General features: G+C 39.0%; 1 protein-coding gene across 21 annotated transcripts in view; it reads left to right on the top strand.

Moving 5' to 3' along the window:
* The window catches only part of mtmr3 (myotubularin related protein 3), a 123,808-nt gene that overhangs the window by 28,033 nt on the left and 76,032 nt on the right, over positions 1-19,743 (top strand). For 12 of the 21 annotated variants that reach the window (XR_009447275.1, XR_007249980.2, XR_009447273.1 and 9 more), the window contains exons 2-3: positions 16,141-16,276; positions 16,551-16,620. The exons of 1 other annotated variant lie outside the window; for it this stretch is intronic. Coding sequence is in view for 15 of the 20 variants with exons in the window: in XM_048556364.2 (XP_048412321.1) it covers positions 16,618-16,620 (3 nt within the window). In the remaining 5 variants the exon portion in view is untranslated. Of the gene's footprint in view, positions 1-8,011; positions 8,045-8,205; positions 8,253-13,956; positions 14,073-16,140; positions 16,277-16,550; positions 16,621-19,743 lie in introns of those variants that run through there. 8 more of the 21 variants (XM_059655072.1, XM_059655071.1, XM_048556351.2 and 5 more) reach the window with 8 other exon arrangements.

The following is a 19,743-nucleotide window of genomic DNA, read 5'->3' as shown; positions in this document are numbered from 1 at the left end:
ATCTCTAACCTCCTCTAGTTCTAAAGCCCTCTAAAAGTTCTACATTGGTCTAACTCTAGCCTTTTGTGTAGTTTCCATTTTCATGCCTGTTTCACCTCTCCACTTATCTCTGCCCTTTGAAAGTCATTTAAACCGTACCTTCTTAACCAAGATTTTGGTTTTCCTGTGCTTGGATTTCCTCCTTTGGCTTGGTATAAGTTGATGTCTAAGTGTTGCTTTGAAGTGTTTTGGGAAATTTGCTACAGTTAGTTGCATTTATATGGAAAATTAATATATCAAGTCATTGTGTCCCTTCTCTGAAAGGGAAGGAAAGAAGTATCAAGAAGGAAGTTCAAATTCACTCGAAGGTGATGGTACCAATTTGCTGACCTTTTGTAGCCTTTTCTGAAAGAACCCATAATTACACTAATAAGTGTTTTAACATGCTCTATTTGAAATGTACTGTAATGCAGATTAGTTGGGAATCCCATGTTAGGATGTTCTCAACCTGATCAAGTAGAAAATTGCATTAAAGAATTCTCCCAGACACCAAACAGAAAGTGAAAAACACTAGCAAGAAAATAATTTCTGCAATTTTTTGGAACATGGTTGGGTGTGCATGGAAGAGATATAACCCTAAATATCATGAGAAAATTGATTAGAGTTTCAAAAAAAGAATTTTTAATGATTAATCCTAATGGAGACATCATTCCACATTTTTTTTCAAACCCAGATTGGTTGATCAGCAGTATTAATCACTTTGATCATCATTAAAAATGACTTCATTCTGTCTTCTCAGGCCAGCTTACATCACCTCCCTTCCAGTTACTTTGCAGACCCATCCCTCTAACTATAGACATCTGCACAGCACTACCACCTGTTCATCCATCACTGGTGTTAATCCTCATCCTATACAATGTCATAGACTCCCTCATAATCACTCTCAACAAATGCTGTCACTCCATTGGGCCATCACAACATTTCTGTTGCTCATTGATCTCTTAAAGCAGAAGAGAACACCAAACATGAAGCAGAAAGACAGAAACTTGTGAACCCACAGCCATCTCTCAAATTGTGTTCAAACTCAGTGCATCTTTCGAATGTCAGTGACTCAAACAATGGGATATTTGGTGATGTAGCACTCATTCCAGCAGTTAACGGTGTCATTTCTCACATTCCTAAGCACCTATATTTTATTCAGTCATCCTTGTCTTTGACACAAAAACAGAAGTTGCTGGAAAAACTCAGCAGGTCTAGCAACGTCTGTGAAGAAAACATCAGTTAACATCTTGGGTCTGGTGACCCTTCCTCAGAACTTGTCTCTGAGCAGCTATTTGGTAACTGTGCCTCCAGCTGGAAAGGTGGACTACTGTAGACTGAAACTAACATGACAGCTGTCCAGGAATCTTGTATCTGCCTGGACAAGGCTACGCACTTTAGAGTGGATGCCCTTGCATTTTCAGAACATGCCTGTGTGATCATTGAGTACCTTAATTGTTGCATATACAGTCAATAGAATCTTCCACCTCTGAGAAGACAGCAAGTACAGCACATCTGATTATTTGGCTCATTCCATTTGATCTAATTGGAGGTAAGATTAACATAAAAGGCAAGTAAGCTCTCAGTCTCTTGTCGAATACATTTCAGGACTGCTCATAGCTAAACCTTTCCAGTATCTTCCAGCAGGATCCAGAGGCAACAAATATTGAATGTCATAGTGATTTTGACCTGCACTGATTACAAATATCTACCACCACTACCATCTATCTTATTCATGGAATGTGGACCTCACTGAGCAGGCCTGCATTTGTATCTCATTTGTAACTCTCTGCATGCCGTTTTCTTGTATATAATGGAGCAGCTATCTAGGCTGTTCCGGAGAGCTGTTGAATCAGTTGTATTGCTGTGGATCCAGAGCTGCATATAGGTCAGACCAAATATTTCCTTCCCTAAATAGAATTTGTGAACCAGATGGTTTTCAGAGGTTTTGAGATCACTTTCACTAAAGCTGTCTTTTTATTCCGGATTATCATTTATCTAATTGATATGCACAGGAGTTAAGTTCTTACCTGTGAATCATAATTCCACATCTGTAAATTATTAGTCCAGTAACAATAACCATTTGTTAACATATTCTGTTAAGACGTGTGAAAGCTAATCATCTTATAGAATCTGTGAGCTGGGTAAAGCGTCCTGCAAGGTGCATCTCTTTTAATCGCTACCTCCTCCTGTCGAGCAACCAGCCTGTGCTCCATGAGCTGGCCATCTCGTCCTTTCTGTTGCCTGTATTAAGCCTGTAGGTGTGGCATGTGTGCTAATCAGATAGATGGCACCTCCAAAAGTATTTCAAACACGTCCAAAGTAACCTCACTGAATTATTGTGAAGAAATACTTGGGTACAAACAAGGTTATAGAGACAGCTATCAGTACTGACTATTTATTAGAATATTTTCATTGTGGTTTCAGCCTTTTTCATAGACTCTCTAAAGTCTGGAAGCAGGCCATTCCCCCTTCACTGACTCTCCAAAGAGGATCCCACCCAGACTGATTTCACCCCCCTCCCCCCACCCTATCCCTGTAACCCTGCATTTCTCATGGATAACCCACCTTACTTAGACATCCCTAGACACTATGGACAATTTATCATGGTCAATCCACCTAACCTGTATATCTTCGAACCATGGGAGGAAATGGGATCATCCAGAGGAAACTTGGTCAGACACTGGGAGAATGCGCAAACATCACACAGACAGTCACCCGAAGCTGGAATCAAAGCCAGGTCCCTGGTGCTGTGTCGCAGAGTGCTAACCACAGTTGCCATTGCTGTTATGTATTTTCGCTGCTCTTACTGTTATGTCCCAGGGCATCTGTGACCCAGAATTAAAGTTCAGCTTTTTAAAATTAATCTGTTTGTACAAATGGAACTCTAATTCAGATCTTCTGACCCAGAGGTATCACCACCACTCCACCTCAAGACCATTAAAGTTGTAAAACTCGTGCCAGTATTGCACCAATTGAGAGATGACAAATGTGAAGTAGTTTTATGCACCTTTCCCAAGGGACTGCTCGGAAACAGATTTAACGTGCTGCTGTGAAGCCTGAAAGTTGATGGATCGGAACCAGCTTTGTAATGTGTTCGTTTGCTGGCTAACTAAACACACTTACTCTTCTAAATTAATAAAATGTGAGGCTGGATGAACACAGCAGGCCCAGCAGCATCTCAGGAGCACAAAAGCTTTTGTGCTCCTGAGATGCTGCTGGGCCTGCTGTGTTCATCCAGCCTCACATTTTATTATCTTGGATTCTCCAGCATCTGCAGTTCCCATTATCACTGATACTCTTCTAAATTGTTCACAGGTAATTAATGGATTTCAAAGGAGAAACATTTCAACAAGTTGCTCTTAATGCCAAAGATAGAACAGCTTAAATTCCAGTGATTGAAGCTGAATTCCTGAGAATTGGTTTAAGAGCAAAAACTGATAACAATGATGAATGAATTCTTGAGTTAGACACCAGGTCACCAGAGGCCAGATTTTGCAGACCACTCTGAATGCCGTTATATCTAAATTGTTTTAAAGTAGTCTGAACCCATGAGCACTTCCATCTGGAAGGACAAGTTCAGCAGACATATGGGAACACCTCACCTTTCAAGTTCCCCTCCAAGCCAATCATCCTGGCTTGGAAGTATATCGCCATTCCTTCATTGTCACTAGGTTAAAATCCTGGAATTCCTCCCTAATGGCATTGTGGGTCAACCCACAGCAGGAGGACTGCAGCGGTTCAAGAAGGCAACTCACCACCACCTTCTCAAGGGCAGCTAGGGATGGGCAAGAAATGCTGGCCAGCCAGCAGCACCCACATCCCATAAATGAATGAAAAAGACGTCACTTTTTCTGCCCATTCCTTCATAATGATAAAAGCCCCAAAATTGGAGCGCTTTTAAGGAAGGCTGGTTTTTAAATTGTGCTTGCCGCCACTGCAACTGCCTCACTGATCAGGCAGTCACAGTCCCTACGTTATCACTTTCTGCATCAAAGATTAGGGCTATCTGTAATTTTGAGCAGTTCAAAGCTATCTTAACAGCTGCAGAAGCAATAAAGTGTTTTTTTTCAAATATTTGCCTGGTTGCAAATGTTTCTGTAGATTCTATGGAACCAAAAAGACAGCAGACCACACAGCTGAGTGGCAGGTGGAGTTGCAAACACAATGAGCTCAGGGCACTACTCGTGCAGTTTTGCAGTGTCAGCTCTGATACAGTTGCTAACTTCTCTCTTTCTGAATTCAAATCCCACTCCAGGGCTTAAGCACATAAATTAAGGTTGATGATTGAAAGCAGTAGTGAGAGAGTAGTATGTCAGAGGTGTCATCTTTCAGATGGGATGTTATAACTGAAGCCTTGTTTACTTTAGTTGGATGGTAGAGATCCAAAATCCTCCTTTTATTCTGAAGAGCAGGGAAGTGCTAGTCAAAACTAATCTCTTGATTAACATCACCATAAACAGATTATCTGGTGTTTTGCGTGGAGTTTACTGTGTCTGTATTAGCTACTGAATTCTCCACGTCAAGGGCAACAATACTGCAAAATGTGCTTTTTTAGTTATAAAGTGCTCAGAGACAGCAGATCATCATAAAAAGTCCTATAAAAATGCATGTCTTGGTTTCTTGTGGAGTTGGAAATATCGATGATAGCAGCTACTTATGAACAGGAAAGAAGATAATTTTAAGGTAATTTTATATCCAGCAGTATTGACTGAAATGGAATATTTCAAAATGAATATTTGCAAATCAAATCATGTATTACATAAGGAAGCATATGATATTGTATACTGTGGTTTGTTTTTAAAAATCTAATTTGATCCAAACTGCGCTTCATTAATTAACTAGAATTCCAAATTATCACTGCAGCTTATCAGAATTGCATTGTTTTGAATATTAGCTAATCTGACACTTTGCTGTCTACAGCCAAATATTTGCATTGCTTTATCACTGTTCCCACCAGCTGACTGTCGAAAGTATGCAGTCCAATTCATGTTTGGATCAAAATGGATTGTTGTAAGTCAGACGAACATTTGAGTAGTCATTTTATGTTAAGGCAAGCAAATCAAATCTTAACCATGTATGGCATGATCATTTTTAAGCTGCTTATGCTTAACTGCAATTTTATTAACTAAAAGTTAGAACTGTTACATCCAACTGAAACTTTAACAGGTCAGAAACCAGCAATCGAAGTGTAAAATTGTGGATTTATCTTTCGTCCTGACTACTGAAAGCAGTTACAGATGCCCTATTCAAAGTTGTGGTTACCTTCCTGAGTTTGACAACTTTTAAGTTAAATGACTTGAAGTCAGCATTGATTCATGTTAAACCAGACATTAGGTTCTGCAGGACCTTCCATACCAAGAACAAAATGAAAAATGTTTTACGTGAACCCTTTGAGTAGAAATATATACTTTAAATGGCAAAATTCCTTATATTCATAAATGAAATAATTATTAAAATAAATACATCTTTCCTTTTTATCTTTTTAACTTTAATGTTCTACTTTAGAGCCTCCTTTTAGTGGTCTCTCTGAGCGTGAAATCCACGGTGATGCTGCCTGTGGTAATCTCCAGATCTCGCTGAGGTCATTATTTGTTCCTGGTAGTATTGTGGCTGCTGCCTAGTAGCAGCATCATATGATTTGCAGCACCTTTTTTTTCCTCAACCCTCTGCCACCCCTCGAGGTTTGCTTGAGCCATCACTAAGTGGGCTTGCTCGTTGTGTCTGGCTTTGGGACCTTAGCATGCCTTCCTGTCTTGCTGGTCGTGGCTAGACTCACTAGCCAATCCTGTCCTCTTCCTCTGAATTGGTAATGGGATCTGTAGGACTCCTGCAGTACGTTGTGTTTCACAACCAGCAGGCCGACACGAGAGAGCTGCTGTGTTTCTGTCTGACTTTAGCGGGTGGAGGGTGATGGCTACTTAGTCAAATGGAGTTTGGTAGCTTCCCTGCGTAGATCCACAGTCTGTGTTTTAGAGTGTGTTGTGAAAACCCCATGGTCAGTGGGAAACACCCTGCATTTGCCCTCTATTATCCTGTTAGAATTTCCTCGTCTTTTTATGAGGACCCCCTTATTTACCTAACCAACCCAGACTCTCTTCATACATCAGTCCTACCAAGCCAGAAATCAGTCCAGTAAACCTTTGTTGTACTCCATCCATAGTCAGAGCACCTCAGACAGAGATCAAAACCGCACACAATACACAAGGTGTTGTTTCATCAAGATCCTGTACAATTGCAGAAAGACAGTGTTGCTGCTGTACTCTAATCCTCTTTATGAAGGCCACTATACCGTTTAACTTCACTACCTGTTGCACCTTCCCTTCCCCCAGTCAGATAATGTGCCTCCTTGTTTTTGCTGCCAAAGTGGATAACCTCACATTTATCTAATTTGTACATCATCTGCCATGCATTTGTCCACTCACCTGAACCTTCCCATATCAGATTGAAATATTTTTGCATATTTCTCACAGTTCATCCGCCTACTCAGGTTATAGTCATCTGCAAGCTTGGTGATAGTACATTTAGTTCCCCAATATTCATTTAATGTATATTTTGAATAGGTGAGGTACAAGCACTGATCCCCATGGTAATTCACTGGTCTCTGACTGCCATTCAGAAATTAACTTGTTTATTCCTGTTTTGATTCCTATCTGCTGGCTAATTGCCTGTGTCCATGTGCCACCCCTAATGCACTTTAGTCTTACATGCTAATCTCTTTTTGGGACTTAAGCGAATGCCTTCTGAAAGTCCAAGTGAACCACATCCACTGGTTCCCCTGATCAACTCTATTAGTTGCAACTTTGAAAAATTCCCATGGACTTGTCAAGCATGATTTCCTTTTTGTAAATCTAAGCTAAATCTGTCCAATCCTGTCACTGTTTTAGAAGTGTTTTGCTGTTAAATCTTCTATAATGGACTCTATTAATTTTTCTATTACTGATGTCAGGCTAACCAGTCTATAATGCCCTGTTTTTTTTGTGTGCCCTCCTTTTAAATAGTGAGGTTACAGTGGCTACCTACCAACCTAGGAACTGTTACAGAGTCTAAAGAATCTTGAGGGATGACTACACATGCATGCAGTAGTTCTTCTTTTAGTCCTAGGGTTACAGCACAAATGTATCAGCCTCACCATCTAAGTCTTGTTACCTCAGTCTCAATTTTTGAAATTCTTTCATAGAGCTCCAGGTCCAAGTCACGTAAAGTTGCCCATCTAACTAAGCTTTGATAACACCCATCAAATATTTTTGTTTGGCTTAGCATGAAATTTTTTGATCTATCAAGTACCTTGGAATACTTCTGTATAAGGCACATTTTATAAGCGGTACTTGCACTCGCATCTGAGAATGTTGATTGAAGTTGAGGAAGGAATAACAGTGTGTTGCCTAATAATTTTCCAAGTTTCTATACAAATGAAAATTGTAACACAGTACCAGAAAGTAGCAAACTGCCATTGTCCCTCTTCAAAAAAATGAAGTTGTGCTAAGTAAGGATATTATAAAATGATTAATTTTTAGTTGGTACAGCAGAAACTTTTGTGATGAAATTACTAAGGAAGTAGAAAGGTGTGAACTAATCAAGTACTTGTTCGACTTTTCATTTTCTCCACTATTGAAAAAAATGAATAAAATTCAGTGAACTTGATTTATGTTGAATTTCTACAAACATCTGACAAATTTGCTACAATTGCCTTTAATATGGTATTTTACAAATTACAGACCACGTGTAACTATTATATACTTAAGTGGTTGGGAGACTAAAGCAAAAGGTGTCGAGACCTTTACTGCTATCAGAAAGATCTACGGTTGGAGTTTTCCATAAGAGTTCACATTAGAATGCTATTAATGATCCTGATTTGATCATTGAAGAAGTGGTATCAAAATTTGCTATCGATATCAAATTGTGTGTTATGTTTCAGTACTGATAAGTTTTGCACGTGTATACATATTTTTAATCAATCTGCTCGGATATTTTGTGACATGTTTTGGAGCAGGTGGAACATGAATCTGGATATCCTGGCTCGAAGGTAGGGACACTACCACTTTACCACAATAGCTATCCAACAACATACATACTGAATCAATTTAAATATGTTCTGCAAGTATCTTCTTAACATTGATATAAGCACAATAATCTCAGTTTAAAAAAATGTTGAAGGTACAATTTGAATTTGTTGTTTTCTTTCAGATTTATACTGTGAGGAATACATCAATCCAACTGTATCTACGTTTTCAGTGAGCGAATTTTGCAATTAACTATTTTCAACATTTAACTAATTGGATGTGCTGAGAATTTGACAGTTGAGTGAAGCTATAATGTAGTTTGAGTTGTAATTTTCACACTGTTTTGTGAAAATGGTTCAAGAATCAAAAACGAAGAGTTTCAAAGTGTACTTGCAAAACCAGAGAATAATTCATTGAGAATCACTTCCTCAGTTCTGTTTCTCGACTGTTTCTTTTCAGCATTTCAATTAGCTTTATGTTAGTGGGCAAATAGGGCTGTCAGTCATGTGCCTGAGGAATGAATTTGATATGATCGAGGGCCGGCTTATAATACATACTATATTTAATAGGTAGGTACCCTTAAGAATGCCTTCAGTTATTAAAAAAGCTATGAACAGCCTTTAGGTTTGGACTGATAAGTGGTAGGTAAGATTGTGCTCTGAAAGTACCAAGCTAGGACTGTCTCCAAAAAGACAATATCTAGTCATCTCTCCATGACGTTTAGTGAAGACCTGTTCAAAAGGGATGGGTTTCACCTGAACTGGAAAGGAGCCAATATCCTGGTGGGGAGATTTGCTAATTCTATTTCAGGAGCCTGTAAACAATTAGAGAGGAGAGGTGGGGGACTTTTGAGTAGCAGTGAAAATAGTAAAACAGATGAAGATGGTTCTGGATCAGAAAAGAGCAAGATAATTAGAAACAACAGACGACAGCAAGTCAGATAAGACAGACTAAAGTAATCGATGAATTAAACTGCATTTATTTCAATGCAGGGGGCCTTAAAAGTAAGGCTGACGAACTCGGGGCATGCATCGGAATGTGGGACTAGAACATTATAGCTATTACAGAAGCTTGGCTGAGGGAAGGACAGGACTGGCAGCTTGTTCAAGGTTTTAGATGCTATAGGAAGACTAGAAAGGGAGGCAAGAGAGGAAGGTGGTCACATTTTTGATTAAGGAAAACATTACAATTGTATTAGAGAGGATATTTCTGAAGGATTGTCCAGTGAAGATTTATGGTTTAAAATAGAAATATGAAAGGGATGATCATCTTGATGGGATTGTACTATAGGACCCCAGAGTCAGGGGGAAATTGAGGAGCAAATGTGTAGAGAGATTTCGTATGTACGTATGAATAATAGGGCTGGACTAGGATTGCCGTGGTGTTAAAGGTTTGGATGGTGAGGAATTTGTTAAATGTGTTCACAAAAGTTTTCTTCACCGATATGTAAATGTACCTACTAGAGGAGGAGTAAAAGTTGACGCTCGCTTGGGAATTAAGGCAGGGCAAGTGAATGTTAGTCGGAAATACTTTGGGACTAGTGATCATAATTCTGTTCATTTTAAAATGGTTATGGAAAGGGCTAAGCTTACCATAAAAGTTGAAGTTCTTAATTAGAGTAAAGCAGATTTCAATGGTTTTGAGTCAAGAACATTCAAAAGTTGATTGGAGTAGACCGTTCACAGGTAAAGGAACAACTGACAAGAGGGTGGCATTCGAAAATGTAATAACCAGAGTTCAGAGGCATTATGTTCCTGCTTGAATGAAGAGTAAGGCTGGTAAGATTAGGGAACAATGGATGAATAAAAATATTGAGGCTCTAGTCAAAATAATAAAGAATCATATTAGATTTAGATAACCAGAATCAAATGAGTCTGCTGAGGAGTATAAGGAATGTAGGGGCATTCTTCAGAGGGAAATCGGAATGCAAAGAGGGGATATGAGAAACCCTTGGACGGTAAGGTTAAGGATAATTGACAGAGATTCAACAAGTATGTTAAGAGCAAGTAGAAAGAAAGTAGGGCCCCTTAAAAATCATTGTCTTTGTGTTGAACCTCAGGAGAGGTTTTTGTGACAGTTTTTACTGTGGAGAAAGAAATGGAGGTTAGAGAACTCGACAAAATAAGTATTGATGTTTTGAAAACATTTCACGTTACAGAAGGGGAAGTGCTGAAGTCGTAGAAAACATATATGTGTATAAATCTCTGGAACTTGATCAAGCGTACCCTAGGAAGTGTGGGAAGTTAGGGAGGAAATAGCGGGGTCCCTTGCCCGTAGCCCTTAGAGGTGCCATTGGCCTGGAAGGTGGCTAATGTTGTGCCTTTATTTAAGAAAGGTTGTAAGGAGAAGCCTGGGAGCTGTAGACCTGTGACCTGTAAGTCCCACGTCAATAGAACATAGGACATAGAACAGTACAGCACAGAACAGGCCCTTCAGCCCACAATGTTGTGCCGACCATTGATCCTCATGTATGCACCCTCAAATTTCTGTGACCATATACATGTCCAGCAGTCTCTTAAATGACCCCAATGACCTTGCTTCCACAACTGCTGCTGGCAACGCATTCCATGCTCTCACAACTCTCTGCGTAAAGAACCTGCCTCTGACATCCCCTCTATACTTTCCACCAACCAGCTTAAAACTATGACCCCTCGTGCTAGCCAAATAGTGGGTAAGTTGTTGGATGTGATCCTGAAAGAGAGGATTTGCACGTTTTTGGAGAGAGAAGGAATGAGTAGGGATAGACAGTATGGTTTTGTACAAGGGAAATCATAGTCCCACAAACTTGATTGAGTTTTTTGAGGAAGTAACCAAAAAGTTGATGACAGCAGAGTGGTAGACATTGTTTACTTGGACTTTAGTAAAGCCTTCGATAGTTTTCTGCTTGGTAGACTAATTAGTAAAGTTAGATCACATGGGATTCAGGGTGAGCTTGCCACTTGGCTACAAAGCTGGCTTTGTAGTAGGAGACAGGGGATGGTGGTGGAGGGTTTGTTTTTCAGACTGGAGACCTGTGACCAGCAGTGTTTCATAGGGATTGGTACTGGGTCCACTTTTGTTTGTCATTTACGTAAATGATTTGTTATTACAAGAGGCCTGGTTAGTCAGTTTGTAGATGACACCAAAGTTGTTGGTTTGGTGAACAGTGAAGCAGGTTTTCTAAGATAACAAAAAGATCTCAATCAGTTCGAGGAGTGGCAGGTGGAGTTTATTTTGGATAAATGCCAAGCTACTGTATTTTGGTAAAACAAACGGGCCGGACTTATCCAATTAATGGTAGAGCCCTAGGTAGTGTTGTAGAACAGATGGACCTATGGATTCAGGAACATAATTCTTTGAAAGTTATGTCACAGGGAAACAGGGTGGCTAAAGAAGTCATTTAGCATGATTGCCTTCGCTGATGAGATCTTTGAGTAAAGGAGTTGGGATGTCATGTTGAGGTTGTACAAGATATTGGTGAGTGAAGTTCTGTTCACCCTGTTATGGAAGGATATTATTAAACTGGGGAGAGTTCTGAAAAGATTTACCAGGATCTTGCAGAGAATCAAGGGTTTGAGTTATAAAAATAGGCTGGGACATTTTTCACTGGAGCATAGAGCTTGAGGGGTGACCGGAATAGAGGCTTGAGAGTCATAGTTAAGGTGAATAGCAGACGTTGTTTCCCTAACATGCTAGAGTTCAAAATGGGGTGCCGTAGTGGCTCAGTGGTTAGCACTGCCACCTCACAGCACCAGGAACCTGGGTTCAGTTCCACCCTTGGGCAACTGTCTGTGGAGTTTGCATGTTTTGCCCGTGTCTGCATGGGTTTTCTCTCACAGCCCAAAGATGTGCTGGCTAGGTGGATTGGCCATGCTAAATTGCCCATAGTGTTCAGGGATGTGTAGATTAGACAGGTTATAAGGGGATGGGTTGGGGTGGGAGGCTCTGAGGATCACTGTGAACTTGTTTGACTGAAGGGCCTGTTTCCAGACTGTTGGAATTCTTTGATCTATGAATTCTATATTTTAATGGTGAGAGGAGAAAGATTTTAAAAGGATATGAGGAGCAACTTTTTTATACAGAGTGGTTTCTGTGTGGAATGAACTGCCAGAGGAGGTGATTGGTATGGGTTCAATTACAGCATTTAAAAGACATTTGGATAAATATATGAATAGGAAGGGTTTGGATGGATGTCGGCCAAATTCAGGCAGGTGGAACTAGTGTAATTTGAGAACACGGTTGGTATGGACTAGTTGGACCAAAGTGTCCATTTCTATGCTTTATGACTCTACCATCATTGATAATCCCTAGGGTGAGGTGGTTTCATTGAGAAATCCAGCTGCACTGTCTATGTAAATATTACTTCTACATGAGCAGACCAGAAGCTGGGATTCTCCAGCAAATATCTCATTTCCAGACTCTGAAAAGTCAGTTCACCAATTGGCAAGCACATTTTAGTGGTTTGGAGTACTTCAGGCATGAGTGAGGACGACTGTTTTGAAGCTCAGTACCATCCAAACCACAGTGGCCTGTGTATTTGTCGTCCCATTCATCATCTTAAGCATTCCTTCTCCCTACCATTGGTGGCAGCAGTGTATACCATATACTAGATGACAAAACCAATTCATCAAGTCTTCCCTTAACAGGGCTGACAAATTTTCAACCATCATGATGAAAGAAGGCCATGGGCAGACTGGAAGAGCAACACATGTAAGTTCCCCTCCCAAGCCCCACACCATCTTAATTGGAACTATATTATTGCTCTTTCACTGTCACTTGGTCACATTCCTGAAACTCAGTTCCTTATACCTTTCTGTGAGTTGTACCTTAAAAACAACGTTGTGGACTGCAGTCATTGAAGAAGTGGCTCACCACCTTCTCTGGAACAATTAAGAGTGGGCTTAGACATTGTTTTGTTACTTACCCACAGATATTGCTGAACATGAGCATTTCCTAAATTTCAGATGTTCAGCACTGCAGTGTCTGTCTTTTGTGTTTTATTTTCTCTGATTTACCTCTAAGACGCAGTTATGTTGACAAGGTCAGTCTGATGGTCACAACTATTTGTTGTGCAAGGATCACAAAGAGTCTTCTTTGCCCCCTACATTTCTTTTCATCTGCACATATTGTGGAGTTGGTCGAGGAGGTAGGAATCTCACCCACTAATGATGGGAAAATAGGAATACATAACCTAATCAGATAGTGAGAGATTTGAGAGTGAAATTTGCAGAATTGTTGTTGCTGTTATCCTTTTAAAGTTGTAGATCTTGTTTGAGATTGTCGTTTTAGTAGTTTGGTCCATTGCAACTTGCAGATAGCATATACTGCAATGCTTCAGTGGTCAAGAGGGTGGATATTAAGCCCACTAACCCATGGGTTGGTCAAAGAAATTGCTGTTTCATAGTGTCACTGCAGCTGTGCTGACCAAATTGATCAATACTAATTCATCTCTCGGTTGATTTGAAACTTTTTAGTTTTGAAAGATGTTTAGAAGAATAAGGTGGCGTCAGTTTGAAGCATAAAATTCTTCAGGAGTATGACAAGTTAGATGCTAAGATGTTTTCTTTGGAACAAGGTGATCTCTTGAGTTTGCAGTCTCCAAATAATGACTTAGCAGTTTAGGGCTAAGATAAAGAAGAATTTTGTCGTACTATTGTGAATTTTTGGATTTCTTTACACCATAGAGTTACCTTTGAATTAATTTAAAACACGGGTTTTTTTGAGTACTGGGGAAAATGGAGAGTGTGTGGCCAGTAGAAGATCAGCTAGGTTATTGAATAGTTGAACACTCTGCTTTTCCTACTATCTTTAACGTTTTCCATTTTGCTTTGAATGAGTGCCTCAATTAAAAGAAATTTGATTTTAAATAAATCTTTGAGTTGAAATTGGAAGGCTTATGTAGTTGGCTCCAGTTTTTGTACTTAGGAGGTGATACTCTGCATGTGGTCTCTTGCAGCCTTGCTATAGTTATGTCATATCTGGTCAGTGGTGACATCTCATTTTGTTTGATGAATTTTGGAGGATGGTGACATTGAAGGACAGGTGACTCGGCTTTTTTGTCCATTTATAATGGTAATTATCTACACTTGCAACCGTGGATCTCTGCTGTAGGTTCGTATAGCTGCTTTAATATTGAACAATGTTACTGAACTCAGCATTCATCTGTTCATGGGTTTCTCTCTTTACCTTATTGAAGGAAGGTCATTAACGCAATTGGAGCTGGCTGTGCAGGAGATGCTTTTTTTGACAAACTCCTGTAGTGGTCATCTGAGACTGGTCTCCAATATTTGTTACTTACTTTGAAACCGGTGTGACACCAGTCACTTTGCTTTACTTTTGATCGCACTAACTTCATTTTTCTAGGACTGCTCGGTGCCTTGCTGGTAAAGTGTCACTCTTGTTTTTGAAGATATTTGACCTTGCCCCTCTTTTCTGATGTTCTGCTGTTAGATATGTGTCCAGATCAAATTGAGGCTCAATGTTCTTAGCAGAGCAATTTTTTTTTAAACCAGATTGAAAGTTGATTAACAGATTCTTGATGTGAAGATCTAGCAACATATGTGGAGAGAGGAACAGTTAATGTTTTATTTAACACATGCCTTGACTGCAGCCATAAACTCTGTAACTCTCTCCACAGATGCAGCCAGACTTGCTGAATATCTCAGAATTTCAGCGTCTGCAATATTTTGCTTTTATGTTGGTGCAAAGCTATTGCTGACTTTTGTTACTTTACTAATAAATGGACTGAGGCTGAACAAACAGTAATTAGACGATGTACTCAGTACTCTTAGATGGGACATGCTCGGAAATCTTATATAATGTTGGGTGTCATATCTGCTGAACCCACTGATCCCGCTGATCTTAGAGAAGGTCTGTCCTAAATGTTTCAACTTTTACCTCCATTGGACTTGCTTTAGAAGTTGCTCCATTATTTCTGCTTCCCTAGCTTAATTTTCCTTTCACTATCTCATGCCTTCATAATCATTTCTACCCTTCAAAGTAATTAAGTTGTATATAGAATATTTGAAATTGGTAAAATAATTTTATAAGTTCAGTTCTATCTTTTTCTAAATCAGATATATATTAGGGTGCTACTGTAAACCTAGTTGGGACTTTGCTGAACTGCCTCAGAACCATTGAAATAGCTGATTTGTTGCAGCTGTCTTTTTTTTAAAAAGTGAAGCTGCGAAGCAATCAGAACATCAGCTTGACCATTCTAAAGCTCTTTGACATCTTAAACTCAGATTGTCCCTGACTTGTATCGCAGTCCACACTCCTGGCCTGAGAACAAGATACCAACAGGACAAAATGTATTTTTTGTGGAATCCTTTGTACCCTCTCCCCATTCTAGCTTTGTATCCCAGACCCCATTACAATCCAATCTCCATTCTCAGGCCCACTGCATTTGTTCTCAAACAATCCCAGGCTTTTTCATTTGCAGAAAGTGAAGTAATGCATATACTGAAAATGTTTTAGGCAATGAAATGACTCCAAGAAGGCCAATATCCCATCACTAAGTCACCCTTTGTTTACACATGCATAGTACATGACACTGACCAACTAGCTCACAGCCAGCTCCTGGAGTGAAAAGAACCCCTGGCCCTTCTGTTTATATCTGTCACCCAGGTCTCCATGTTTGGACCAGCTTAACCTGGTCAGGGAACTCATTCTGTGAGGTCCACCTGGTTGACCTCATTCCAATCACTGCAAGCTATAGGATGAAACTTCATCCCACATCAAATCCATTACTATACCCTGAACTTTTAAACATGGGATGATTAAAATTTAGTGTAAAATGTGTCTGATGCACATAGATACCTGTAACTTACAGCAAGAAAGAAGGCAAATAGAAGAATCAACAGACAGAAATTTTTAAAAATTGCGAAAGGAGAATTTCCAAGGCAAAATGCAAGATAACAAAAAAAACAGTAAAAGAGGAACTGGTGCAGTGGATTAATAGAATCAGAGGATTGACAAACCACGGGCAATAACTAAAAGATTTATCTTTAGCTGCCTTGTATGTTGTAACTGGAGAGTAATTAATTTGTTACTGTGTCCTACCTGCCTCTGATTTCCATGATTATGATACAAGTGTATTATGTGCGCATCACCAAAATTTGGCTTTTATTTCATTAATCAGATTAATGAGATCAGATTACCAGTCGTCTTTCTCTGTGTGATGCTGATATAGGGATGACTTGAACAATGGCTGCAATTGGTTTGTGAACCCAAGTCACTATTCCATGAACAGATGATGACAGAAAAAGTAAATTGAGGTAAGTGCATGAATAAAACTTGCTTCAGAACTAGTGGCAATTAATGTTTGACTTTCAAATGTGTAAATCTTTTTGACTAGGATATTAGGACTACATGGGAATAAAAACTGAAGCGACTAAAAAGAATGCATTTGTCAAAAAAATCAAGAAGGATGAACTTGTATTTAGTTTATTTTAAATTGTAACTTACATCTTGTCAGACATTACACTTGTGCAAGTTGACTGTTATGCAGTACTAATTTGTTTCTGCTTTTATTTTTCTGTGAATTTTCAGATTTGATCTCCAGTGAGACAGAAGTGATACTGAAGAATAATACATCACATCGAACTGTAGAATTGACATGGTAAGATTTTTATAATGCAATAGTTTATACCCTGTAAATTCTTCCTGCATTCCTCTTTGTCCTTTAGGGGCTTTATATTTCATGAATAGTTCCTTAAGTTTTAATGATGATGCTCATCTCTGCCACACTGCTATATGACACCATTGTTTGTGACCCTGCATTTTCACAAAGCTGTTTTAACATTTTGGGGTTTGCTTTGGCATTTTTCTTTTAACAAGATTGAAATCAGTAACTTTGATTTTTAAATAAGCCAACCATACTTTCCATACAGGTTGGTCCCTTATAACACGATAGTTGCGTTCTTGCGTGACCTCGTTCTTTGGAAAATCATGTTTTAGGGAAATTACTATAGAAATTGCTATGCCTGTATGGCAGAAAGTTTGCATTATTCAAACAGCGTTCCCTGTTCATCAGTCACATTACAGGCAATTCACATTAATGAAACACGTGTTATAGCAAAACTTATCTGTATTGCTCTGGCTTTGAGTATTGCAGAAACAAGACATTTTGTCAAAGCTTTTCATCTTGTACTCATCCAGACAATTCACATGAATATCAATAAAGGGGAAAATGAACATTTATACAGTTTGAGAGGAAAGTGCAGATTGGCTGACAAGTGGACTCTGGGTAGATGTATTTGCCCTGGAGAACCTAGTAGTTGCTACCTATATGAGTGCAGCTCTGATGACGCTGAAGAAGCTTGACGCCATCCAAGACAAAACAGCCCACTGATTGGTATAATATTCACAAACATCCACTGGCTGCAATGACTGTGTACTTAGTAGCAGCAAGATGCACGGCAAAAAATAACCAATTCACCTACGCTCCTTATTCAGCACCTACCAAACCACAATCACGTCCATCTAGAAAGATAACAGCAGTAGATACATGGGAACAGCAGAACTCGCATTCCCTTCCAAGTCACTCACTATCCTGACTTGGGAATATATTGCTATCCCATCAGCACTGATGGGTCAAAATCCTGGGATTCCCTCCACCTTCTCAAAGGCAACAAAGGATGCATAATAAATGCTGGCCTATTTGGCAATGCCCACATACCTTAAATTATTTTCATTAAGAAATTAATGATTGACTGTTAACTGCCAAGCCTGGTTTAGATTACAGACTAGGCAAGCTGAAACTTCTTCATTGATCAGGGCATTTTCTAAGTAATGAATCAAGGAATGAGTGTCATCTGTTTTATTGAGTTGAAATAGGTGCACACGTTCATTTTGTCTGCAAAGAACATAGCCCTGTGTGTCGAATCAGTTTAGCTTCTAATGCACCTGTACACTGCACCTTGAGCTCAATTGATAATCCTTAAATTGGTTGTCCTTGTAAAGCTTGATACACTTAAGATCACCTAGCAAATGTTGTCTGATTGTAGAATGACATCAAATTTTGAATAATGTCGTGAACACACGATCGGTACCTTTCTGGTTGTGGCAACCAAGGAGATAAGCTGTTTGATATGATCCACTGGTCTTTGAGATGTATAAACTACAAACCTGACATCATTACTGCACTGAAACTCAGATACAGCGTTGCTTATTTTGTGTGTTAAGCAGACCATCTGCTTGATGGCAGTCCTGTTATTGGCAAATACAACTTGTGTTGCAATGTGCTCGGTGAGTTACCATTCCTGTCCATATGTAGAATATTGTTAATTATGAATGGTGAACAATACATGGCAGGAACCTAGCCCATAAAGGAGAATGCTAACGCTGTATTAAATACAGCAACTAAATCTGCTTTGACTGTAGGGAATCGCATCGGTTAATATTTTGCTAGAATTGGGCATAAATTCTTAGTACTTTGCATTTTTATCAATAAAATAACGATCATGGCAATTAAATGAAACAATTAAATAGCTAACAAACTACTCGTATAGCATAATGTAGCTTAAGGCTCTATAGTATAATTGCCACCTGGAATAATATGGAGTTAGGGTTATCAGACAAAAGGGTGCATAAGCATTAGAGAAGGTGTAGAGGAGGAGAAGAATTAATTTCACTGCTAACAATTCAGTTGGAGGAATGTTTTATTCTTTAAAAAATACCTCAAACTCTGCAGTCTACACAGTTGAGGAAATCTTCATGAACTACAATAAAATGTTGATCTGCTTAAATAAGGTATGTTCATAATATTTTAATGAGAGGATGTTTGGTCAGATCGCCAATATCTATACTGTAAAATAAATTTGAATTGCATTCATCATTTTACAGGTTAACTTGAATTACTTGCCAGAGAATTTATTGCAGAAACATAATTTAGGCATGTTCAAAGCTCTGATGGAATGGACTGAAAGAGTTAGCATATTAGAAGGCCAGCCTTGAGTCAGCCTTAAGTTTTTTTTTTGTGTTTTCAGCACTGTTGCCACACTGTTCCAATAGAGTTCCACTTTCAGTTTCCTCTGGTACAAGAGCAGTTGGCAAAAAAGGGAAAAAAAATCATATGGTGGCATTTGCTTGTTGCAGTGTCATTGAAATTATAAGACACTTTGATTTTTCTGAGTTATGTTAATCATGGATAGCTATTTTATGAATATTTTCATTCCAGAAGGTGTTCAGTTTTCTTTTCCTAGGAAGTAAACATATGTTACTTTTGTGACATAGATTCATTTTTGTATTGTATTCATATTCTGCAGTTCCTCTTGTTTATGTAAGGACATTAACTATCATTCTCATTTACTTGTAAAATTCTTAAGAGTACATGCTCTCTTCTTGTTTAACCAAGAAATGTTAATTTAGTTTTCAGGATCAGGAAATTATTTATGTAGGCCCAAATGTTATGCTTCTCTCTTGAGAAATAGCATTATCAATAGGGATTAATTACAACTTAGAAGATACACATTTAAGAGAAAATTATTTCTGAGTTGCACAGTCAAGAGATGGAGACCCAGCAAGTGCTCATTCATTATTTATCAAGCCATTAGACACCACAAGGTTGATTTACCCTAGTAAATTTAGATAATCGGTGACATAAGCAAAACTCCTTCTTTCAACTACCTTAAATCTCCAAGATTACCACCTCCACTCCAGTTCATATTTTCCTGTCATAAGCATCCACAAGTCAGGGTCAGACTTCATTTCTGTAAAGTTAGACTTCAGCTCTGTAAAGTTT

This window comes from Stegostoma tigrinum, chromosome 26, assembly GCF_030684315.1.
Source record: "Stegostoma tigrinum isolate sSteTig4 chromosome 26, sSteTig4.hap1, whole genome shotgun sequence".
Taxonomy (NCBI): Eukaryota; Metazoa; Chordata; class Chondrichthyes; order Orectolobiformes; family Stegostomatidae; genus Stegostoma; species Stegostoma tigrinum.
Note: the sequence above shows the minus strand (reverse complement) of the source record. Positions and strands in the feature narration are given on the sequence as shown.